The sequence below is a fragment of the Epinephelus fuscoguttatus genome, linkage group LG23 (assembly GCF_011397635.1).
Source record: "Epinephelus fuscoguttatus linkage group LG23, E.fuscoguttatus.final_Chr_v1".
Lineage (NCBI taxonomy): Eukaryota > Metazoa > Chordata > Actinopteri > Perciformes > Serranidae > Epinephelus > Epinephelus fuscoguttatus.
Window position 1 is genome coordinate 21,973,561 of NC_064774.1, and position 20,589 is coordinate 21,994,149.

The window sequence follows — 20,589 nt, forward strand, 5'->3', positions numbered from 1 at the left end:
CTGATAGATGACGTGATTCCTTTCTATGCAACCAATTGGCAAATCTCATTCAGGACACCCTATTTGAACTGCTTTAGTCTTCCTACTATTGCTGCTTCCTCTGCAACCCACTTTGCAACCTGCCTCCACCCCAGCTCCTCCTTTTTATATTGTGTCTAACTTATCAATGTCATTTCTGTATGTCATTGACACTGGCTGTCCTGTTCCCAGGGGTCTTTGCTGCTGTTCTCACTGCCTTAGGCTTTCCATGTAGGCGCATGGGTGCTCTCATATGCACGTGGAAGGGCAGAGAGGTGTGTTCTCTCCACCTTAGGCTTTCTGCGTAGGTCTAGAAAAGGCTGAGAGGCCCCAGAACATGGCCATAATGCCAAATATAATACTGCAAATGGAAATTAAGTTTTATTTGACGAAAGTGGTCCTGACTTAAGTTTATTTTTTTCAACGTACTTGAAGCAAATTCTGGACCAAAAGAAAAAAAAAAACAAAAAAATAAAAAAAACACAATGAGGAGTTTTGCAAACACATCAGAAACCACGGAGGTTGTCACAAAAACAAATTGACTTCTGGTTGACTTCCAGAGTCAGATAAGTACATTTTGTTTTAATAGTTTAAGCCATTATTTGCTAGCAAAAATTGGCATTAGCAATAATATTATCACGATAGACATAGCTGTAAATGCGACATGCTAACGTAGCTTTCAGCTTTAGGGTTATCTACACCCTAACATATAAATATGGTCACTTATGTCTCCAAATACCAAGATGGCACCGGTCAAAATGCCACAGTCAAGGGTTCAAAATGGGAGTCCACATGCTTGGCAGCACGGTGGAAATGTTCATTATTTTCTCAGGTCTGTGATTTTCTCTCACATTTTCTAAATGGGACAATTACATGGTGCTATGTACTTTCTTTTTCTTTTCGCTAGGAAGGAGGAAACATTTAGGTTTAAGCTTACAGCTGGAACAAAAAAAGTACATTTTCAAATGTGACTGGACAGTTTGATGAAAGACAGCACTTGTCTTCTCCACAAAGCCTGGGTCAATTGGCTCTCCCTTTCATGTAGGAAATGTACACTTATAAGGAAAGAGGAAGGCCCAAAAGGCAACTCTGTTTATGTGTAGTGTACCATGTAGCTCAGAGGAATTTTGACTCAGAGACCTATTACAACATAAACCTGCAGAACCTGTTCTGTGCATCCAATTATTTCAAGGCCACCAGCTCTAGTCTCAACATTTTCCCCTAGGGGATATTACCTATCAGTCAGTCATGACATGGTTACATTTGTTAAGACAAGAAATTTCGGGAAGTCGGGAGAACTTTATGTGTTTTTAATTGAATTGCTGACAAGGAGGTCATGCTGCCATTCACAAGGCTCTTTGGTTTACTAGCCTCAGCCTGGTTCAGCTTGACAGGGAGCTTAAGCTTGCCAAAGCCTCTGGGTGGTAGAGATAAGGAAAGGCAGCATAAAACCAAATAAAGCTGCTTTGCACTTCGAGTGAGACAAAGTTACAAGTGTGCTTAATGTGCCTGGATAAAGCGATTATATCTGTCTGGAACTAATTTAACACCAGAAGTGTCTTTTGTGTACCAACTCGTTTCGTTGTGCATTTTATATTACGCAAGAAGACTGTCACGCATTCAGCAAACATCCACAGTCATCCATGACTCCATGGATGCTAGCTTCAAATAAAATGAGATGCTAACATGAGACAGCTCTGTGGACAAAGAGAATAATTGAAGACTAATCCTACAAGGCAGCATTTCCAAAACCAAGTCCTGATGTCAGCTCCCAGTCTGAGAACTACTGAAGTACTGTGCCCCATGGCCACTCATTCACTCGCGAGCCAAAGAGACCAAGGTTCTCATCTTTCCTATAATGACTTTCCCTGTATACCCCGTCTGGAACTTCAATTATCACATGAAAGATAAGAAGCTAGAGAGATGCGTAAAAATGAACATAGCAGACCATCAAATATTCAGCATGGCTGGCATTTCAATTCTGTCTCACTTCTGATTGGTGCTATTTTCAAATGACTTCAGTCCAAATATTTCGCCCATAATAGACACTAATGAGCTTTTGGTAACGTGATTCCTCATATATGATAACACTTGTATGCCATTCTAAGTATTATACAAAATGGCATTCCTCTGCTAATAGCTTGGGGAATTTAAGGGGCTCAAGTGAGCAACAATTTGCCAAATTTAGAATCATCTTCCTGGTTTTGTGTTTTATCAAAAGAAAGTGACAGGGAGTGACAAAGCAAATTAATGAGGGTAATCTCCCATACTACATTACTCAGGGCACCACAAAGTCCAACTGCATTACTATGGCATTTTTTTATCCTAAATTTACCAAAAACAGGAAATGACCACAATGTTCACTTTCCATCTCATTAAGACTCTATCACGAGGTCGGTAAACTGTTCTTTTGTTTCTAAAAATGACACAACCGATACTGTTTTTTTGTTTGTTTGCATGAACGACCTACACAATGTGAGCAGGAGGAAAATCACAATATATTATTTCATTTCCACAACAAATTAAACAAAAATCAATAAAAACATTTTTTTCTTTCAAAAGCAGGCAGCACAAAATACAAATGTCAAACAAATCAACATAAAGCTAAAACAACAAAGTTATGTACAGTGATGTATAGCTCTCGTTAAACCTTTTTTTTTTCTGACAGCAGAATTTAAATGTGCCCACGAAGCAAATGTGTTTCCCATATGTTCACCCTCAACAAATCTCCCATCTGGTATTAACGGGGTTTTGCTTCGGGCCTAAATTATCTATAAGACAATCAAATAGCTTTGGTTTTCAGTCAAGCATCTGTGCTTTGAATGTGCTACTAATCTCTTGAGTGGATGTGGAAGTTCTACTATTGCAGAGTATGGTTTAGCTCACGAACTTCCCTCAGTCAAAACACTGAAGTAAAAATCATTAAAAGCTTAACATTTATAGTAGGTGGTGCTCGGAATTTGGCATGGAAGCAAATTGCACTTGTTTTAACACCTAAACTTGCCACTTTAAACAGTTTACCCTCTTGAATCACTCAGCATTAAATGCCCAATTTTCCAAATGACCGCTAAATCCTAATCTACTCCTTCATTTAGATCAGCTGATTGTGGCTGACCTAACACAAAGTTGAAGTTGAATTTTCCACAGATAAAGAAGGAACTTTTAAGTTCAGCTCATGTTGCTACTTTTACTAACCCTTTCTTCAGTGATTTTAGGCTAAGAATACTCTTACCATGAAGACAAACTGCTGAGGTACTGAACAACTCCACAATAAATACATATTTTATATCAAAACAGAGCACCTTTTCAATTCAATTGACCTGTATGATAAAATATTAAGACATGAAGCAGTGTTAATGTTTTCACTTGCATTTTGTGTGACATTAAGTGGCAATGGTTTACTGAGGTGAGTTCAATCCACAATGTAAGGAAGCTGGTTTCAAGGTGAAAAGTAACAGGAGTCATTTGGTAAGTCTGCTATAATGAGAAAAATTTTTGACAACTGTGTTAATTTGTCAAAGTGAAGAACACATTTTTAAAAAATCTGTCTTCACATAATATCTCAGTAGTCTCTGTAACCACATTTAGCTTATCATTATCCAAAGCAGTAGTATTCATCTGATTCCACCCTGAGTTTCAGTGGCGATTTGCTGAAACCATCGCCATCAATAACCGTTTTATCCACAAAACAGTCAAGATCCGTGGGTGAAGGATTGTCTGAGAGGTCCTCTGCTAGAGTGTCCAGGTAACTACCCACAGACAGACTATCTAACCCATCACTGTTAGCATCATTCAAGCTGTTGAGGCTGCCTCGCAGTGAGGTACCGTCCTGGCTGTCTGACAGGCTGTACAAGCTGCCCGTCAGGCTGCCGTCTTGGCTGGCCACGCCGCCTTTGTCTTCTATCATCCAACGGATGGACTCGATGCCTTCGTTGATTGACATAAGCTGCTGCATCAGCTTCACATCGATGGCTCGCAGATGTGCCTGTGAGTTGGAGAAAAACATCACGGTCAGGTCTTGGTACTTGAGAATGATGCAGCATTTAAAGGCATAGTTCAGTATCTTGGAGAAGGTGGTTATTTGCTTTCTCACAGAGAGTTAGATGAGGAGATCAATACTCCTCTCACATCTGTATATTATATACAAGTCCACAGCAAACAGAGGTTGGCCTAGCTCCATCTGAAGGAAATAAAATGTCCAAAATGGGACCCCTAAAACTCACTAATCAACACATAAGACAAAAATGTGTTGTTTTGCAAGAGACTATTTTTTGGCCAGGAGCAGTAACTTCCTGGAGTTTGGGTGTTACAGTGACATAGTGCTGCAGAATAGCATCCTAAAACCTTAAAATTAGTTAACGCTCTAATACTTCCGGTTCCCTTGTACAGAAGGCAGTGGGTTCCTTAAATGGGTTTTGGGTTTAAATGCCCAAAATAAGGTGGGTGGTTGACACAAGCCTTAGAGACTTTGCCCTATTACCTAAAATACTTCACGATGCTTGTAAATTTTGAAGCCTTTCCGTGTCTTAAAAAACATGGTTGCTAAGTGGCTAATTGAAACTACAGAGCATCATCACACTGAACATGGCTTTACAGCCTCTTTATGTTGATGAAGTCAAGCGACCGTTGTTTGTTTAAAGCATAACTTTAGCTTTTTGCTTCTGGCAATTGCATTTATGCTTTAAAGATTATAACAGTATTTGTTAAGATTATCTTACGAACAAAACGTGCAAGTATCATAAACATTTGTTTTCCACAGGGTTTATTTTCTGCCATTGTCCAAGATCCAATGGGAAAATACCACTGGCTTTTTTTTCAAGGGAACTGGGACGATATTAACTTATGTGTTGGCCAAGAAATAAACATCCCTGCAGCACTCTATTGCCAGGAGACTCTGAAGTCATTAACTACCCCAGTGCTGGCTGTAGCCTTATATTAAACAAATGGATAAGACAATGGCTTCAGTCTACTCAGAACTACTCTGTACTCTACTGTAAATCTGCTCCTTTAACATAGCTACTATGAGTTAGTACAATGAAAGTACCATCAAAGTGAATATAATACAAAGCCAGAACTATAGCCATTACTAACCATTGTTAGCATTAAGGTTCAAAGTTCATTCTAGACTTTGGAAATAGCTGTTGAGAAAATAATCTCACCACAGGGTTAATCAAGTAGCTATTCTGAGCTTTCGATCATATAGCAAGGATTTAATTGGCAGGTTGGACCTTGGCTTTTTAGCAAACAAAGATGCAAAAGCTGAAAGTGCCCAGAAAACAATAGAAATTTAAAGATCGACAACTCTTTAACAACTGTGCAGTCTCCTACTGCTGAAGATCATGTGATGTGAAGGAAAGCTCCAGATCAGCCACTAAATGAACCTTGTGGTGAGACTTTTTCCCTAAACAATTGTTTGCATTCTTATGTCCTCGCATGGTCAGAACACTATGTGCTGTTTTGTTTAGACTACAAGACTTTGTTGTGAACAAAGAGCCTTAACTATGTGGCACCCGAAAAAGGACTTGCACCACTAACAGCACAGCCAGGAAACAGTGTGTATCCAGGATTGTGAATGCTACACAGTATGGCCATTGATTTAACTCCCTGTCATGACAAACCATGCCATTGACTGGGGGAGGAAGTGGACAGCCTATGGGGTCACTGGAAGGGATTCCCCCTGTGTCTACTGGGTGACCAACAGCTGTAACAGCCTGCTACATTCAAAATGCAGCGAGGCAGATGAAGGCACACGGGGCTGGTACAGTGTTCCAGACAGCTGGCTTGATACAACAACCTTTCTTTGGAGTGGATTTGCAACCAGCCATACTGCTGCTTGTGTGTTTGCTTTGTGAACATAACCACCCGCTGTATACACACATGGAAGCCGAGCAGATGGAGTCATATTGCGATTTAAGTCCAAGCAGCTATCTCATGTTTATAAGATGGCACTAGTGGGTTGGTACCACAAAATGAGTTTGGGAAACACAATTAGTTCTACATAATTTTCTCTGTACTAGATACTAACACTGAACCTAGAACACCATGTTTAATTTGTCAAATGAAACCGATAAGAGCTGGTCACTAACCTTTCCAGAGTTCACTTGCTCTTTCGACAGGCAGTAGATTATTTCAGCCTCTGAATAATGTAAACATCTAGCTAAACACCACGTTGCCAAAAGTGTGTGTGTGTGTGTGTGTGTGTGCGTCTACCAGACTTGTGCGCACCAAAACATAGCAGTCTGATTGGATTAGTGATTAAGCTGTGAGGGGAGACACAAAAAACAGGGAGGCCCAAGGTGGCCCACATTCAAAATGAGCTGTCTAACAGTAAGAGACCGCTAAAGGCATTACACTAAATTAATTTTTGAAAGTCAATTAGTTTTTTTTCATACCAGCACAACTAAACGATGGCGCAGCTGTCAGGTTGCAACGCAAGTGAATTAAACCAAGGTACAGCTTGTTACATTTGAAAATACAAAATGTGCCACTTATAGGTCTCAATTGCTAGCATAAGCCTTTCAACAGAAACTCTCTGGGCGATCAGTCAGCCTGCTGGCCATGACACAGCTCTACTACAGTCTGTAAAACTCGGTCAACAAGGCCATCTGCTCAGGAATCCTAATACCTTTCATGACCTTACTTAAAAGGGGGGTTTGCTTTGACTCTGGATCTCACAAAGCCTCAGTCTAACAAGCATAGCATTAGAAAATAATTCAATTATAAGTGCTGGTAGTTGATATTGAAGTCATGAGAAGGTAATTACTCAGGCACAGTTGATTCTCACCACGTACTTTGAATAATAAGAGAGAAGGGGGGGTGCTCCCTGAGGTGAGGAGGCTTTATCAACAAAGGGTCTGTGCAGGCTGCAGTGAGCAGGTGTGAATGGCTCTCACCTACTCACCGGTTTCTTTATAACTCAATAAGGCCCAACACCCATCAGTGGAACTCTGCATTTAACAGTATGTAGATATGTAACCTGTTTTGCATCTTGTGAATGCATTTCCTGCGCGCTCTGGGTTGGTCAGCAACAAATGTGATACAGCAGAGAGAGCCTAAGTTGAACTTTCCTAACATTTTGAGTATGCAAAATAGGTATTAACTAACTTGTGTAGCGTTATTTAGTCTTATATTCCATACATTTGAATGTTTGTAGATAGATTAACAGCATGGACAACTATGCAGTTAGTGTACTAGCTTGTAATTACAACTTTAAATTAGCCAAAACTATATTTCACAGCTGTGTCGCAGTAGCCATATGGTTATTAACGGTTGGCATATTTCCCTTAGTTACTCTAAAGACTTACTGAGTTTAATTTGATACAGAAATATATGCTTACCATTTCTTGTTTCAGGAATAGCATTTTGCTCTCCAGTCTTTTCAAGTCCGCATTATTAGCATACAGTTTGCAGGTGACTAAATGCGGCGTTGCCGACTTCTCGAGCTTGTCGTGATGCTTTCCTCCCGCGAGCGACCTAAAGAGACTGTCCGGGACTTTCAGCCCTAATTTAGTCTCTATATCCTTCAACTCAGGTAGGACGTTGTTATCTTCCTCCATTGTAGGCTCTCAGAAAGATGATTTTCTCTGGGTGAAATAGGAGCAGGCTGAGGAGTGAATGACACAGCCGCGAGTTGTCGCGGAGACGCGCGCGAGCTCTAGCCAACGGCAGAAAGTTGCGACGAGCGCGTGCGGTACACAACTTTGTCCTCCACGCTCACGGGATGAAGTGGCGAGCCAAAAACACTTCACACCGCTGTTAAACCAGCAGACCTCCCATTCAAGCTGCTGACCAGTCGTGAGAGAGTTGCATGACAACGTGCTCTCCGTGGACCCTCCCACTGGGAGCTTCCTCTGAAACCTGACACCAGACAGGTGAAGTGACACCGGTGGTGAGGAAACATGAATACTGTACACATGGGAATGGGTCCCCAATAACATACAATGAGCAAGATATGTTGTGTTTTGTGTTGCGTATAAATATATTCTGGGGGAGTTTGGTAATGTTTTAATCACACTAAAGTGCACAGATGAGCTCCAGGGTCAGTGTAAAGTCCAACAAACTACTGTGCAGGCAACACATTTAATCATTTAAATAATTTGGCATGCACCCCGATCCAGCAGCATTCTGGCATGAAAGTATACATGTAAAAACAGAATATCATTAATAACCATTTTACACACATTTTGTTCAAAATAAAAGAAAAAAAGATGGATCTGAATTACAACCTGTTAACAATGCATTTTTTTTTCTTTTCACGTCTCCATTCATTAATTATACATCAGGTTACTCCTAGTGTATCATTATAAACAAAAGCAGAACAACCCCCCTTCAAGTCTGATTTACCAAGGACATGCAGAGTTTCAGACACTGAACTATTGCACCCCCTTGTGGTCATTACGGCTCTGTTGGTAGGCAGTGCATTTTCTAATTCCTAATACTTTATCTCTATGATGCCATTGTGCAACTAAACTGTGAAGTGAGATCAACACATAAAGTCTTATAGACTATAAACATGGTAGAACTTCTATAACTTTTAATTATCTTGTAGGTATTAGTTTTGCACTACTCCATTACTTTAAATGTGTTCAGAAAGTTACAGAACTTGTTCATCTATTATCAGAATCTATGTTCTTTACACCTGATCTCCTTACTAGTGAAACATCAGACAGTAAACTACAGAGGGCATCACTGCTGATACTGACATTTAAAAGCCCTGACCACAGTCACAGTTCAGCACCACCTGGTGGCATCACTATCACACCAACACTCCAGCTGTCCATGTTCACTTTATTTAAACACATTTTCAAACTGTCCCACAATCTGAAAATTTCAATGATTGAATCACTGCAATCTTTGCAAAACCAAACTCGTAAAAAGTATCTTTTCCAGTACAAAAATGCATCTTCACATATGCACTATTTGTGAAGAGAAATGAACTACATCAGCTTTGTTATAGGGGGCATGAATGCAGCCAAAAGATTACTTCCTATCATGCTGTAGCATTCAGGATCTACACATGCTCTCCACTGAGAACAGATTCAGGCTTTAACAAACTGCATAGCTGTGTCACAGTAAAAAGTAAAGAGAAGACAGAAGCTCATGTTTGAACACCGGATCTTATACTACAGATTGGCTTTTGTCAGCGTCATAGCGCTGGTACTGCTCCCCGAGCAGAGGCTGGTGGCCTTCCACCTTGTAGGACCTGGCACGCACGGCACATGTGGTGGCGGCAAAAATCACTGCGACGACGATGAGGGCAGAGACTATTGCCATAGTGATGATTTCAGTCATGGTGAAAGGTTGACCTAGAAAGATGGAAGAGGATGATTACTACCTTTGTTGTCTGGATTTATTTAAAGGCAGGGCTGAAAATAGAGCAACAAAAATGTGAGAGGACTGGACAAATTGGACACCTGGCCATTCAGCTTCGTAAGAGTAACCGAGATTTTCAGGTGCGGTCACAAACATCTCAGCGTTCGTCACTGGAGGCCAGAAAGGCACCATGTTGTAGCCTCTGTTGTGACCAATGGGGGCGTTCTCTTCAGGATACAGAGTCGAATCTGAAAGGAAATACTACACGTTAGCCTAAAAGCTAATCATGCTAACAGTAAAACAGGTGATTATGTTCTTTTTTAAAACCTGGATTGTGTCTCCTCAACCATTCGTCAAATATAGCGTCGGTGTAGGTGTGAAGCAGGACGAAGATGGGGTCATTGGGTGAGAGGTGAGTCTGTCCCCCTGTCCCATTCAGGAACAGATGGGCCAGGTTGTGGAGGCTCCTCACCACGGGGTCATAGTTCCCCTTGGGGGCGCTGTAGCCTGCAAAAACAACATGGAAACATGTAGAAACCCTGTGTGACAGAGACGATGAGAAAACTAAACGCCTTTTACTTACCTTCAATAGTGTTCCTGAAGCTTTCAGAGGAGGTGGAGTAGAAGGGCGGTGTGTCAAAAGCGTTAACCTGCAGACAGTCCGCCACATCCTGGGGCTCTGGGAGACGCTGGACCATCGGCCTGTTGACATTTCCTGCTGGGTTCCGTCTGATGGGAGAAGTCTCAGTGCCTGGAAGGAGACAGGAAGAAAGAACCGGATACAATGGACTTTAATTTCTCTGCACTGTTACATCATTAGGGTCTTTAACATGGGGATTAACAATAGTCCTACTGTTGCAGATGGTTCCCAGTGTGTCGTAGTCCTCCACGCTCTCACATAAGACCCTCCACTGGGCGAAGATGGAGTTGGTGCTCAGGGAATTCATGTCAAAGCTGCTCCTGGCTCCCATCAGGTCATCTGTGCAGATGTCACATGTGTTCCCACCGATGGCAAAGTTCCAGTAGGGCAGAGCGAAGGAGGGGTCTTGCAGCATGTCCTGGTTGTGTGACAGAAATAAAAGGAAGGATGACAGGGGTTGGAGTTTGTGAAGATCAAGCCTAGGAGTTTGCTCAAGGCTTTGTTTTATTATGCCGGTGATAATGTACCCCCATCCTCTTAGGTAATGTGAGACTATCCTTTAAGTCTCATTTGGTAATGGAGTCATAAGCTCAGAATAAATTGGTTATCATTTTCACACACTGTGATTTGCTTTAAAGACTGGCGATGACAATATCTCTTTGCCATGCATGAATAAATCTGAAAATTGGTTCTCTAAAAGCCTTTGTGGAAACAATTTTAGGGTCGCTAATCACTTAATGTGAAATATATAATATTTCTACATGAGGAGACAAATTGAGAATGCACATGCAGCCAGGGAGCAGGAAGGAGATTAGAATAAAGTGAGGATGGATTTGGAAACGGTGCAACTTTCTGGAAAGACAGACACTTTTTTCGAAGCTGCAGCAGGATGCTCATCACTTGAGATAAATACAACACATAAGCTATAATATATATGATTTAATTGGAGTGGGACAAGAGAGCTGGAGCATTTTTTAGTCGTCTTAATGCATCATGACTTGAAAATTAAGGACTCCCTCCAACTTCGCATGTCTTTCAGTGAGCGTATGCAACAGAGTAGAAACAATGAGTGATTAATTAGGGAGCACAGCTTAACCATAAACCTACACAAGACACAGAGAGCGTTTCTCTCCATACAGCAGCTTTAATTTCTGTGCTGTGTACACTTAAAAACGTGGGTAATTGTTAACCACTGGATGGATAAAATAATTACACAAATGTGGTGCAGTTTAATAACCCCTCACACAAAAGCTCCATTCAAAGCTGTGGGTGTTTTCTCCACACCATCTCTACATTGATGGTGTGCTGATCAAATTGAATTTAAAATGCTTAAAATCACATTTTGCACACTGCTTGCCCATGAGGGCGTGAAATTGCATTGGCAGTTATGGTTTCCTCACCAGCACAGTTGTGGGGAAACACATTAGGTAGAATAAATAAGAGTAAAGTAGAATTTTGGACAGAGATGTAAGTGGCGGATCTTCCAATAAGCAATGTAGGGGCCACCCAACATAAGGGATCCATATTTTCATATTGTTTGTTGATGTTATTTGTTGGCTATGTTGTTTATTGTGCTGACCTCTTACTAGCTCTTGTTTTTGTTAGTAATACACATAATAACCAGGCACCAGAGGAAGCTTGCCTAGGTGCCAAATGTGCTCATTCTAGCACTGGTAAATTAAAAATGAGCAGAAACAGTCAGGTTTTATCTTAAAATGCACCATCAGATTGTGTAAACACATCGCCATTACTCAAACTGTCACCCCTCTTGATACAGTATCCTACCTGCATGTCTCTCTCCAGCTGCAACAGGTGGTACCTGTGCCATGTGACAAAACCGGGCCCCTCGTGCGAGAAGTCCACTCCCCCGAAGCTGGCCTGCCCCGCGCCCAGGAACGTCTTGCTGACCGAGTAGTAGTGTGTCCACACGAAGTAATTGTAGATGGTGATGTTCTCGAACTGCACGGTGTTGCCGTCAGGTCCGAAAATCTCCGGGTAGCGCCGCGTGGCGATCACCAGGTCCGGGTGCACCGTGCGCTTGGCCCGGTCCAGCGCGTTCACGAACGCACGCTTCTCCTCCGCGCTGAGCTGCATCACGTTTCTTCTTACTGGGGGATTATAGCGGGAGGGAAAGTGGATTAACGCAATCAGTCATGCGTTAATTGGGGATCAGTTTTTAATGACTGAGAAAAGAAGTACAGAATTGTGCCTAACAGGCAGTGTTAATGACAGTTTTGATCAATTAATTATGTAATCAAATGCCTCTTTTTCTGTCAGGGCTGAAACTTTCAAATGCATATCAGCTTGCTTCATGGGATCCTCATTTGAAATAATGTTGAAAAAAATATCTGGTTTTGCTGTATAAAAATGGTTAAATAGACATTAAATGTGCCAAAATCTGCTGATGTGCCACTGAGCAACATCCCTCCCAATTCCAGATTTGCCAGCTATGACCTCTCCTAGCTCCAGATAAGTTAATATTCAATAAAGCATCATATCTAAATATGTCCCCAGACTCCCCCAAGGACGCACTTACCGACAGAAACTCGCTGGTCACAGTTGGGCCCCGTCCATCCGTGTCTGCACCGGCCGCAGTTATAGCCGCTGAAGTTCCCGTTACATTGACAGGTACGGTTGAAGAAACGCACGGGCCATCGCTCCCGATCATCCCGTCCGTCGTGCGGGTACTGAGGGCCGTGCGGGCGCGCGTCCGCCGAGATGGACACACACTGTCCGCGCCCCGTGCTGGAGCCACACGGGTCGTTGTCGAGCCCAGAGGGCGACGGGCAGCACTGTCCACTCCTGAGTCCTTCGGGTGTCACACACTCCCTGGGGAACTGGGCGCTCACGACCACCGCGCCCACAAGCACCAAAACACAACCCTGCCACATTATCCAAAAAGACGGTTGCCAGAGTTTACGCACGGCTGATTTGGAGTCAGTTGTACCGATTGATGCCACTTGTAAATATACACTTGGTCTAACTCTTTATCCAAAATGAATGTGCATCACTTCTACACAGCAGGACTGGTTTTCTCTGTCAACAAAGTGTGTGTAAAGCTTCCCCTTCCATGCGCCCAGGCCCCTGCTTCTATTTCCCCCCAAATCAGTGAACCGTTGACCTTAAATACCGGATTAGCGCATGACTACCCGGATTTGACTCCCGCGTGATGCCATCACATAACATCATATTTCCTACTGGGGATGGAGGGAGAGAGGGTGGTGTGATCCCTCATGCATAGCCTCATTCTTCTCAAACCTCACTGGACTTCTGCAGTCACCAACACTGAATGTGAGGAAGTCTAATTAAATACAAAATAGTTTCAGATTAAAACACAAATTATGATGAACGAGCAGGCCTACACATAAACTTTAATGTGTGTACATGGACTGCAAGGTTTCAGCACGCCTTTACGAGCACTATATGAAAATTAATTTGTTATAAAGTGGTAGCCTTTTGCAAATGGAGCCCCTGGCACACAGGCATTTGCGGAATTGAAATGATCAACTGGGTGCTGAAACCAAGATCAGAAATACAATGTGGATCTTGTTTATTTTATCAACTACTGCACTTGTAACTCTCAGGTTTGTCTGATGAAGAAAATCAAACAAAAACTCAAATACTGAATATCCTGATTGTCCCAGTGTATTAAATAAATTCCTCCCACTGTATAAACTGCCTGGGTCTAATCTTGAAAAGCGTCACAGGTTCATGTGCTTGTGAGGGTGATCATATTGCGGGTCACTTGACTTCTCAAGAAGGTGTTTCTCTCTCTCCACCTCCCTCTTCTTCCCCCAGCCTTAAGGCTGCTTGTGCTGCCAAAAGCATGTGAGACATGGAGGCATGAAGGGCATTTATTCTACAAACACTGGTCAGGAATGCAGGATTTTTTCTGTGATTTGTATGTTTCAAATCAAAGTGAATCGGATGCAATTTAAAGAAAAGATCTTTCAAACATCCACTTCATCAGTTTAAAGCACTTAGGGTTGTAAAATGATTTGCAGTGGAAACATTTGTAAAAGCAGGAATGTTTGACAAGGTTTGCATTAACAAACAATCTCGAACTTTAAGGCATGCTCGAGATTTTACACTTCCATTAAGATAGAAGACTTGCTAGAAACGAGATTATCAAAAAGGAATGGTGGGAGCAATTTAATTAGCTATAGCTACAATATAGCTGAAAACATAATTAAAAACCATCTCAAATTACCACCAGAATTGTATAAAGTAACCAACTCCCTCCTGTGTCATATGTCTCTTAATGTGAAATTGCTGTGGCAAAGGGACACTGGGGAAGAAACTGATGGTGACAGATGGTCTAAAATTGTGTCAGGCTGTGGTAAATATGTGACAGAAGCAATAAAAGGTACTGCACAGATATTATCATGCACCACTACGACTCTACAGAATGAGCTGCTAAATAACAATAGCAGTTGGAAATGTAAAACTGAAATAGGGGCTTTCCTGCACTGCATATGGGAATGTAGTTTGGTCAGACCGCTCTGCATTAGAGTATTAGAAATTTTAAATGGTTGGTTTGGTTCAAGTCCAAAGTTGTGTTTACTGGGGGATCGGTCGCAAATACCAGACGTATCCAAGTGCGCATTTTCTGTTATTACTGTGGGTCTAATAACTGTCTGACAGGTTATTCTAAGACACTGGAAGACAACAAAGGCCCCAGAATTGAAAGAAAGGGTTAATGCAATGGCGGAAATAGCATCTTATGAATGTATGCTCAGTAGAATCAGGAGAAAGGAGAATCTCCTTGAGAGTGGCTGTGCACTCAAATTAAAATGGAAGATAAGCAGACATAATTATGAACTTGCCTTGTGATTATGTGACCCTCTAAAGTTATGTATGAGGACATATGTGTCACATTTTGTTAATTTTTCTTTATATACTGGAGTCCACCTCCATATTATAAAAAAATACGTGCCCTATAATCTTGCATGCCCAGAAAATAATATATGTATGCCATGTACTGAGCCTTTCAAACCAATAAAAACTTGAATTATTAAAAGAAAAAGAATGATCATTATTGATACAGGAGGGTCGACATTTACAGGCCAGTCGCCAGAATAAAATGTCAACATTGTACATTTCTGCAAACCAGATACATTGGTTACATCTGCACATTTCATACATATGACATAGATCACAGTAGATTAGTTTGTCATTAGTCAGAGGAGGGGATAGTAGATGGCATGACACACAATTGTCTGGGCAGTCAGCCACCAAGCAGCCGCTCACTGTTCAAGACCAATAAATGTGGGTGTTTTTTTACACATTTATTGTGACGATGGGGTTGACCTATCCTGACTTTTACGTTTGACGTACTGCTCAAACTCCAGCAATGGTTTGTCCACTTCTCGTGATGCAGCTCAGAAGCATCTTACCTTGTGCTGCATTCACATATAGGATGGGCTGTAAGAGTGTGGAAATTCTTATTTTTCCAACTTTACCATATCAGACTGTATCTATCAAGTTTGGCTTTACTTCGGCTGAAACGAGGCATCCATGCTTGTTTGATTTTCAGCCTCCAAGTGGGACAGGTCAGAGTTTCCCAGTCATGATTACAACCTGGATGTTAATGTGAACACTCTTAACAAGGTGGAAACTGGCGATTCTGATAACTCCAAGATGACTTGAATGCAGCATTACACCCTCCATGCCTGGTAAATGCCCCTATCTTCCTAGCTTCATTAGTCCAGTTTGAAATTATGTTACACACGTTTCAACTCCAAACCAATGCTAAGATGATGACATCATCAGGATTATTTTTGCGTACTTGACAAAGACTGAAAGAAGAACAGATAAAACTATTTGTCCATGTAGAGTAGTACTATTCTACTGTGCGAAATTGGTGGTGAGCCCCTATAGAGATGAGTCACAATGAGACTCCAGTGTGATGCAAGTGGAGTCAGCATGTGCAAAAATGTGTTTAATTACCCGAGTTAGAGAAACATAAATAAATAACTCTCCTTGTGTACTTTTTTTCTTGCTTACCTTTTCTATGAACCGGCTGTGCAGCATTCATTTGAATTCTCCCTCTGATCGCCCCTCCAGCATGTGCACTGTTTGTTTATTTGCTTCGGTGTTCTGCAGGTGACGGAGTCGGGCTGGAAACAAAAAACATTTGAATCGTTTAAATGAGCTGATGATACCGGTGGCAAAATCTTGATTGTCTTTGGTGTGCTGCTACTATAACCGCGGGACATTCTTCCTGACAGGGAAAATGACTGGTTGTTATTGTTGACAAAACCTACAGAGATAACCCCGGGGAGTACGAATCTAGGGCAAGATCAGCGAGGCAGGTTCTGTCTAAAACCTCCCAAGTCTTAAATTCTTCCCATAATCCACTGCAAGCTTTATACTGGGTTACAGAGAGGACGGTGGATAGTGTGAACAACACTTGTTTGGTTGCATTAATTGACGTCTGTATCAGATATCCTGAGGGGATCAGCACCCACTAATTAGCAAACTGATGCTTCACAAATTCACTCATCAAATGATGGTGGAGTTCTTTCATATAAGGAAAAAAAACAATGTTAGATGTTTTCACTTCAAAGACTGCACATTTTATTGAAGGTATACGGTGCATGATTTCCCTAAAAAACAATGCATAGATTTATACAATTGTAATCCCTCCCAATCATCACTTCCAACGCACTAGAAGTGTAAGGCGGTGTATTCATCTGCAGAGACCTTGCCCTCTGCTTCTATTTGCTTTGCTATGTTCAGGATGTTCCTCTGCACAGCACACAGGTGAGGTCAGGGCTATATACAGTATAAAGGGAGCAACCAGGTGCCAGACAGTAAGGATGCATTCAAGAGGGAGCTACAAAAATCATAGACACAGTGCCAAAAACATACATACGACATAAACACACAACACACAAACACAGCGAGGCGAAAGGCCAAATGGACAGAGCTAGGGTTGGCTTCACTTTCACTAATGATACTGTCCACAATTTCTTTAATGAGTGGAGCAGCGGATTACCAGTGCTTCTTAAAAACAGTAAAAAAGCTAATAAGGCAGTACTATTAGCAGTGAAACAGCCCTATCAGATGCCGGCAAATGTTGAATCCAAACTGAGATGGAAAATGTACGCAAGTGCAGTACTTAAAGTTACAGTGGGTAACTTCAAAAAAACTCATATTTGCTGAAACTGCTCCATCCTGACGGTAGCACATGAGACAGATAATCCGTGAAAAGATCCTGTTCCTCCGGCTTTCCACTGTTCTTCAGAACTGAAAGTGAAATCAAGCTTTTCATTTACTTGTCTTTGCCTTGTATGCTGTTGTTAGTAAAGGAGGGATGGGCAGTTTTTCATTGTTGATGGTTTAATTCTCAGCCACTGTGTTTGCAAAGCTCCCTCTGAAGCTGAACACTGAAGATATTGCGCTTGACTGGGCAACTGATCACAGACTCTGTTGCAAACACAAGGTTTGCAACCAGCTTTCCAACAACAAGGAACTAAGTGAGTTAGCACCCAGCGTCTAACTCTGCAAGGACCCCGAGCGACTGGCTTCCTCAGATCAGAACCTTTGGAACAAAGGACACAACAAAGACTGCAGCTGAAACCACATCTTCCCAGCCTTCTTCTGCCGGCTAACAGCAGCACACCACCAAGTGACTCTTTCTTCCATCCATTCAAGGATTGGTAATGTAACAACTGGGCATAGCTTATCACAGCTTTACAGGCTAAGCAAGACTGTTTAACTTGTTGTATGTGATTTCATGCTGTTTACTGAGTTATTGTTGTGATAGGTTGCCGTTAGGTCATTGATTAGTTGGCTTCGCCACAGCTAAGTGTTTAGTTTGCCAATACTGTTCACAAACAGATTCTTGCATGCAACTAAACAATCTCTGCACTAATCCAGACCGTTTGCAACACGCGTCACATTCACATAGACTCATTAACAAATAGGCTTTCAACAGAGCTACACCCAAAGACGTATCTCTAAGTTCCCGCTTCTTTTCCTTGGTCTTTGTCCTGACCACACCGTCAGACAAACACCTCCCATTAAACTGAAGCAGCCTTGATTTGGCCATTTTGGTAGTTCTCTGTTGTCAGCCATTTTGTTTTGTAGGCCAAACGGCTACTTGATCACCACACCCGCCTTTGTCTTTCTTTCTCTTCTTTCGCTCACACACACACACACACACACACACACACACACATACACACCAAGCTTGTATATAGTAAGTTAGAATTTGTGCGTTTTGGTTTGCTTTGCTAATTTGTGAATAAATATAATTCTTTGGAATCATGCCTGCTGTCTGTTTAATGTTGCACAAAGGTGAATGAATACTCAATCTCTGCTGCATCAAGAACTCCCAAATCCTTCAGGCATTACCGTTAATTTTGGTTGTTGTCATTAATTTAATTATTAATCAAACTCCAAATTAATAGTTTAGCCTATTTTATGAGACTGATACCTTTAACTGGCTATCATTTTTCCCTTTACGGGAATGGTGCCCCACGAGGTGATTTAATGTTAATTAAGTCACATTATTTAACATAATTATTAATTATTAATAATAATTATTAATTATTTCCAATAGCCAATTAAACCCCAACATATTTGGTACCTCCATGTGAAGTCTAGTTCAAGACCCAAAGTGGTAAAAGTATCAAATATTTGAGTAAAAAGAAAAGATAATCATCTCACAATCCCTCAAAGTCATCACGTGACCCTTTGGAGAAAACACTGGATAAACTACCTAACTGTGTATGAAGTAAAACTAGCTCCATCTCATCATCATCAGACAACAGTAATAATTATCTAATAATACAATACATACTATCAGTCACATACTTTTACATATTTGTACTTTAATTTGACTTTGACTGCAGGACTTTTACTTGTCTTATATCTTTACATTATTATGTCGATACTTTAAGTTAAGTAAAGGACATGGGTACTCTTTCCACCCGATGAAGAATATTCATACCAACTTTTCTCTTTAAAGGATGCGAGGATCCCAGTGCTGTCAGTATTAATAATTTGCATGCAAACTTTTAAACCAAACCATTCATCATTTAAATGAGCCCCTCAGGCATATAAAAAACACCATAACAATACAGCAGTTTTCTAAGAGGCGGGCAGTCTTTTCCCCAATGTGATCTTACACACTGAAAGGCAAAGATTCTTAACCCAGTCACATGTGCTTTACGTTGGTTATCATTATTCCAGCCTGCATGTATCGTGTCATAATTGGGGCGGGACGGCGAGGATTACACAAAGCTAGTGCTAAGCTCATTCTCATGAAGTACATCTGAAAATACAGCCACATTCTTTATGTATGTGCTGTTCCCATGTTCCCCTTGAGAACTAGTAGACCCATTAGCATGTCAAGGTTGTTATGGCCATTTAAACATAATTTGTCTGGAGTCCCCGTCTAGTTTTCTACAATTCTTTTAAAAATGTCAAGATGAATTCTGTAATAGTTCTAATGATCAATTAGTTTGACCTCAGAGTCTTATGTTGGCCCTAAATGAATTTTCTATGATTTATCATCATCATAGACTTGTGGGTATTTAATAATTCAGAGTGCTATTGACCTGAAAATGCACTGCAGTGTTTTTACGGTCATGTTGGAGTCGAGGAGGAGCCAGCTATTTACTGATTAAGTCTGTGAGAAGTTTACCATTGCTCTGCCAAACTTCTGCATAGCTCATTTTTAGCCATAAATGTGTCAAATACATGCATATGAATATGATGTAGAGCTAATATGAACCTATTACGGTTACATTCATAAATATTAGAGGCAGCAGAAGAGGTAGCCGTAACCAAATTAATGTCTTTTATTGCCATGTGAGAATTTAGCTATTAATGTAGTCTGTTAAAGCTACTTTTGTCAATTATCTTTAAATATATACAAATCAGATTAGCTCAACAGTGTAAGCACAACAATCATTAAAAGGTCAGGGGTCACGTCATGCAGTAACAGTGTTTGAAATGGAAATTAACACATCAAGCTGTAACTACAACTCTTTGGCCATTTGGTTAGAAATCTCCTGCATTACTTTGCCGTGGGCGCTACACGTGTACACATCCCCTGTTCATCCCGTGACCACCCCTCAGCCGACCTCCCTTTCATCCACACTCACCCCCCTCTACCATCCTGTGTGTGCTCACGTCGGTGCATGTGTGTGAATAAACCTTGGGCAGGATAGGGGATCATGTGAGAAGATGTGACTCGGGCTTAATGGTAATCCTTGCCTTTGGTAAAAATGGCACAGTGGGAGTCATTAGGAGGGAGCTATACGAGCGGTTCATATGACTGTCTGCCTCTGTCTCTCCCCTCCCTCCTCCTCCTCCTCTCCTCTAAGACAATGCCTGCAACTGCTTGTCATTCTCTTTCACTTTCTCATCACAGGCTGTCTTCATGCCATCCATTTCACCTCAGCCCCTGCGCTTCCTCATGTTCATTTGCTTCTCTGGAAATGAAGGAAAAATAAAAATAATTTTGACTATCAGAAGGAATGAGTCCCATGTGATAACACAGTTACAGCTTGAGGCATCTTTGGTATAACAGCAGCCATGCTTGCAGCTCTATGAGGCTGTACTTAGGCACAGCAGTGCTTGGTTTCTTTCAACCATGGCTGGGA

The 20,589-nt window shown here is 41.4% G+C and overlaps 2 protein-coding genes across 2 annotated transcripts in view; both read right to left on the minus strand.

Annotated features, from left to right (window-relative positions):
* Positions 1-2,494: 2,494 nt before the first annotated feature.
* LOC125884213 (leucine rich adaptor protein 1-like) lies at positions 2,495-7,787 on the minus strand. Its single transcript, XM_049569064.1, has 2 exons — positions 7,356-7,787; positions 2,495-4,003 (listed from the first exon to the last, which is right to left on the minus strand). Exons 1-2 carry the CDS (start codon positions 7,572-7,574, stop codon positions 3,614-3,616), a joined length of 609 nt encoding a protein of 202 aa, XP_049425021.1. The 5' UTR covers positions 7,575-7,787; the 3' UTR covers positions 2,495-3,613.
* A 275-nt stretch (positions 7,788-8,062) lies between these two features.
* LOC125884465 (5,6-dihydroxyindole-2-carboxylic acid oxidase-like) overlaps positions 8,063-20,589 on the minus strand; it is a 148,830-nt gene continuing 136,303 nt past the window's right edge. The window contains exons 2-9 of the mRNA XM_049569492.1: positions 15,977-16,089; positions 12,507-12,852; positions 11,756-12,078; positions 10,184-10,388; positions 9,914-10,081; positions 9,658-9,837; positions 9,432-9,578; positions 8,063-9,323 (exon numbers count right to left, since the gene is read on the minus strand). Of these exons, the coding sequence (XP_049425449.1) occupies positions 9,136-9,323; positions 9,432-9,578; positions 9,658-9,837; positions 9,914-10,081; positions 10,184-10,388; positions 11,756-12,078; positions 12,507-12,852; positions 15,977-16,003 (1,584 nt within the window). The 5' untranslated portion in view covers positions 16,004-16,089 and the 3' untranslated portion in view covers positions 8,063-9,135. The remainder of the gene's footprint in view (positions 9,324-9,431; positions 9,579-9,657; positions 9,838-9,913; positions 10,082-10,183; positions 10,389-11,755; positions 12,079-12,506; positions 12,853-15,976; positions 16,090-20,589) is intronic.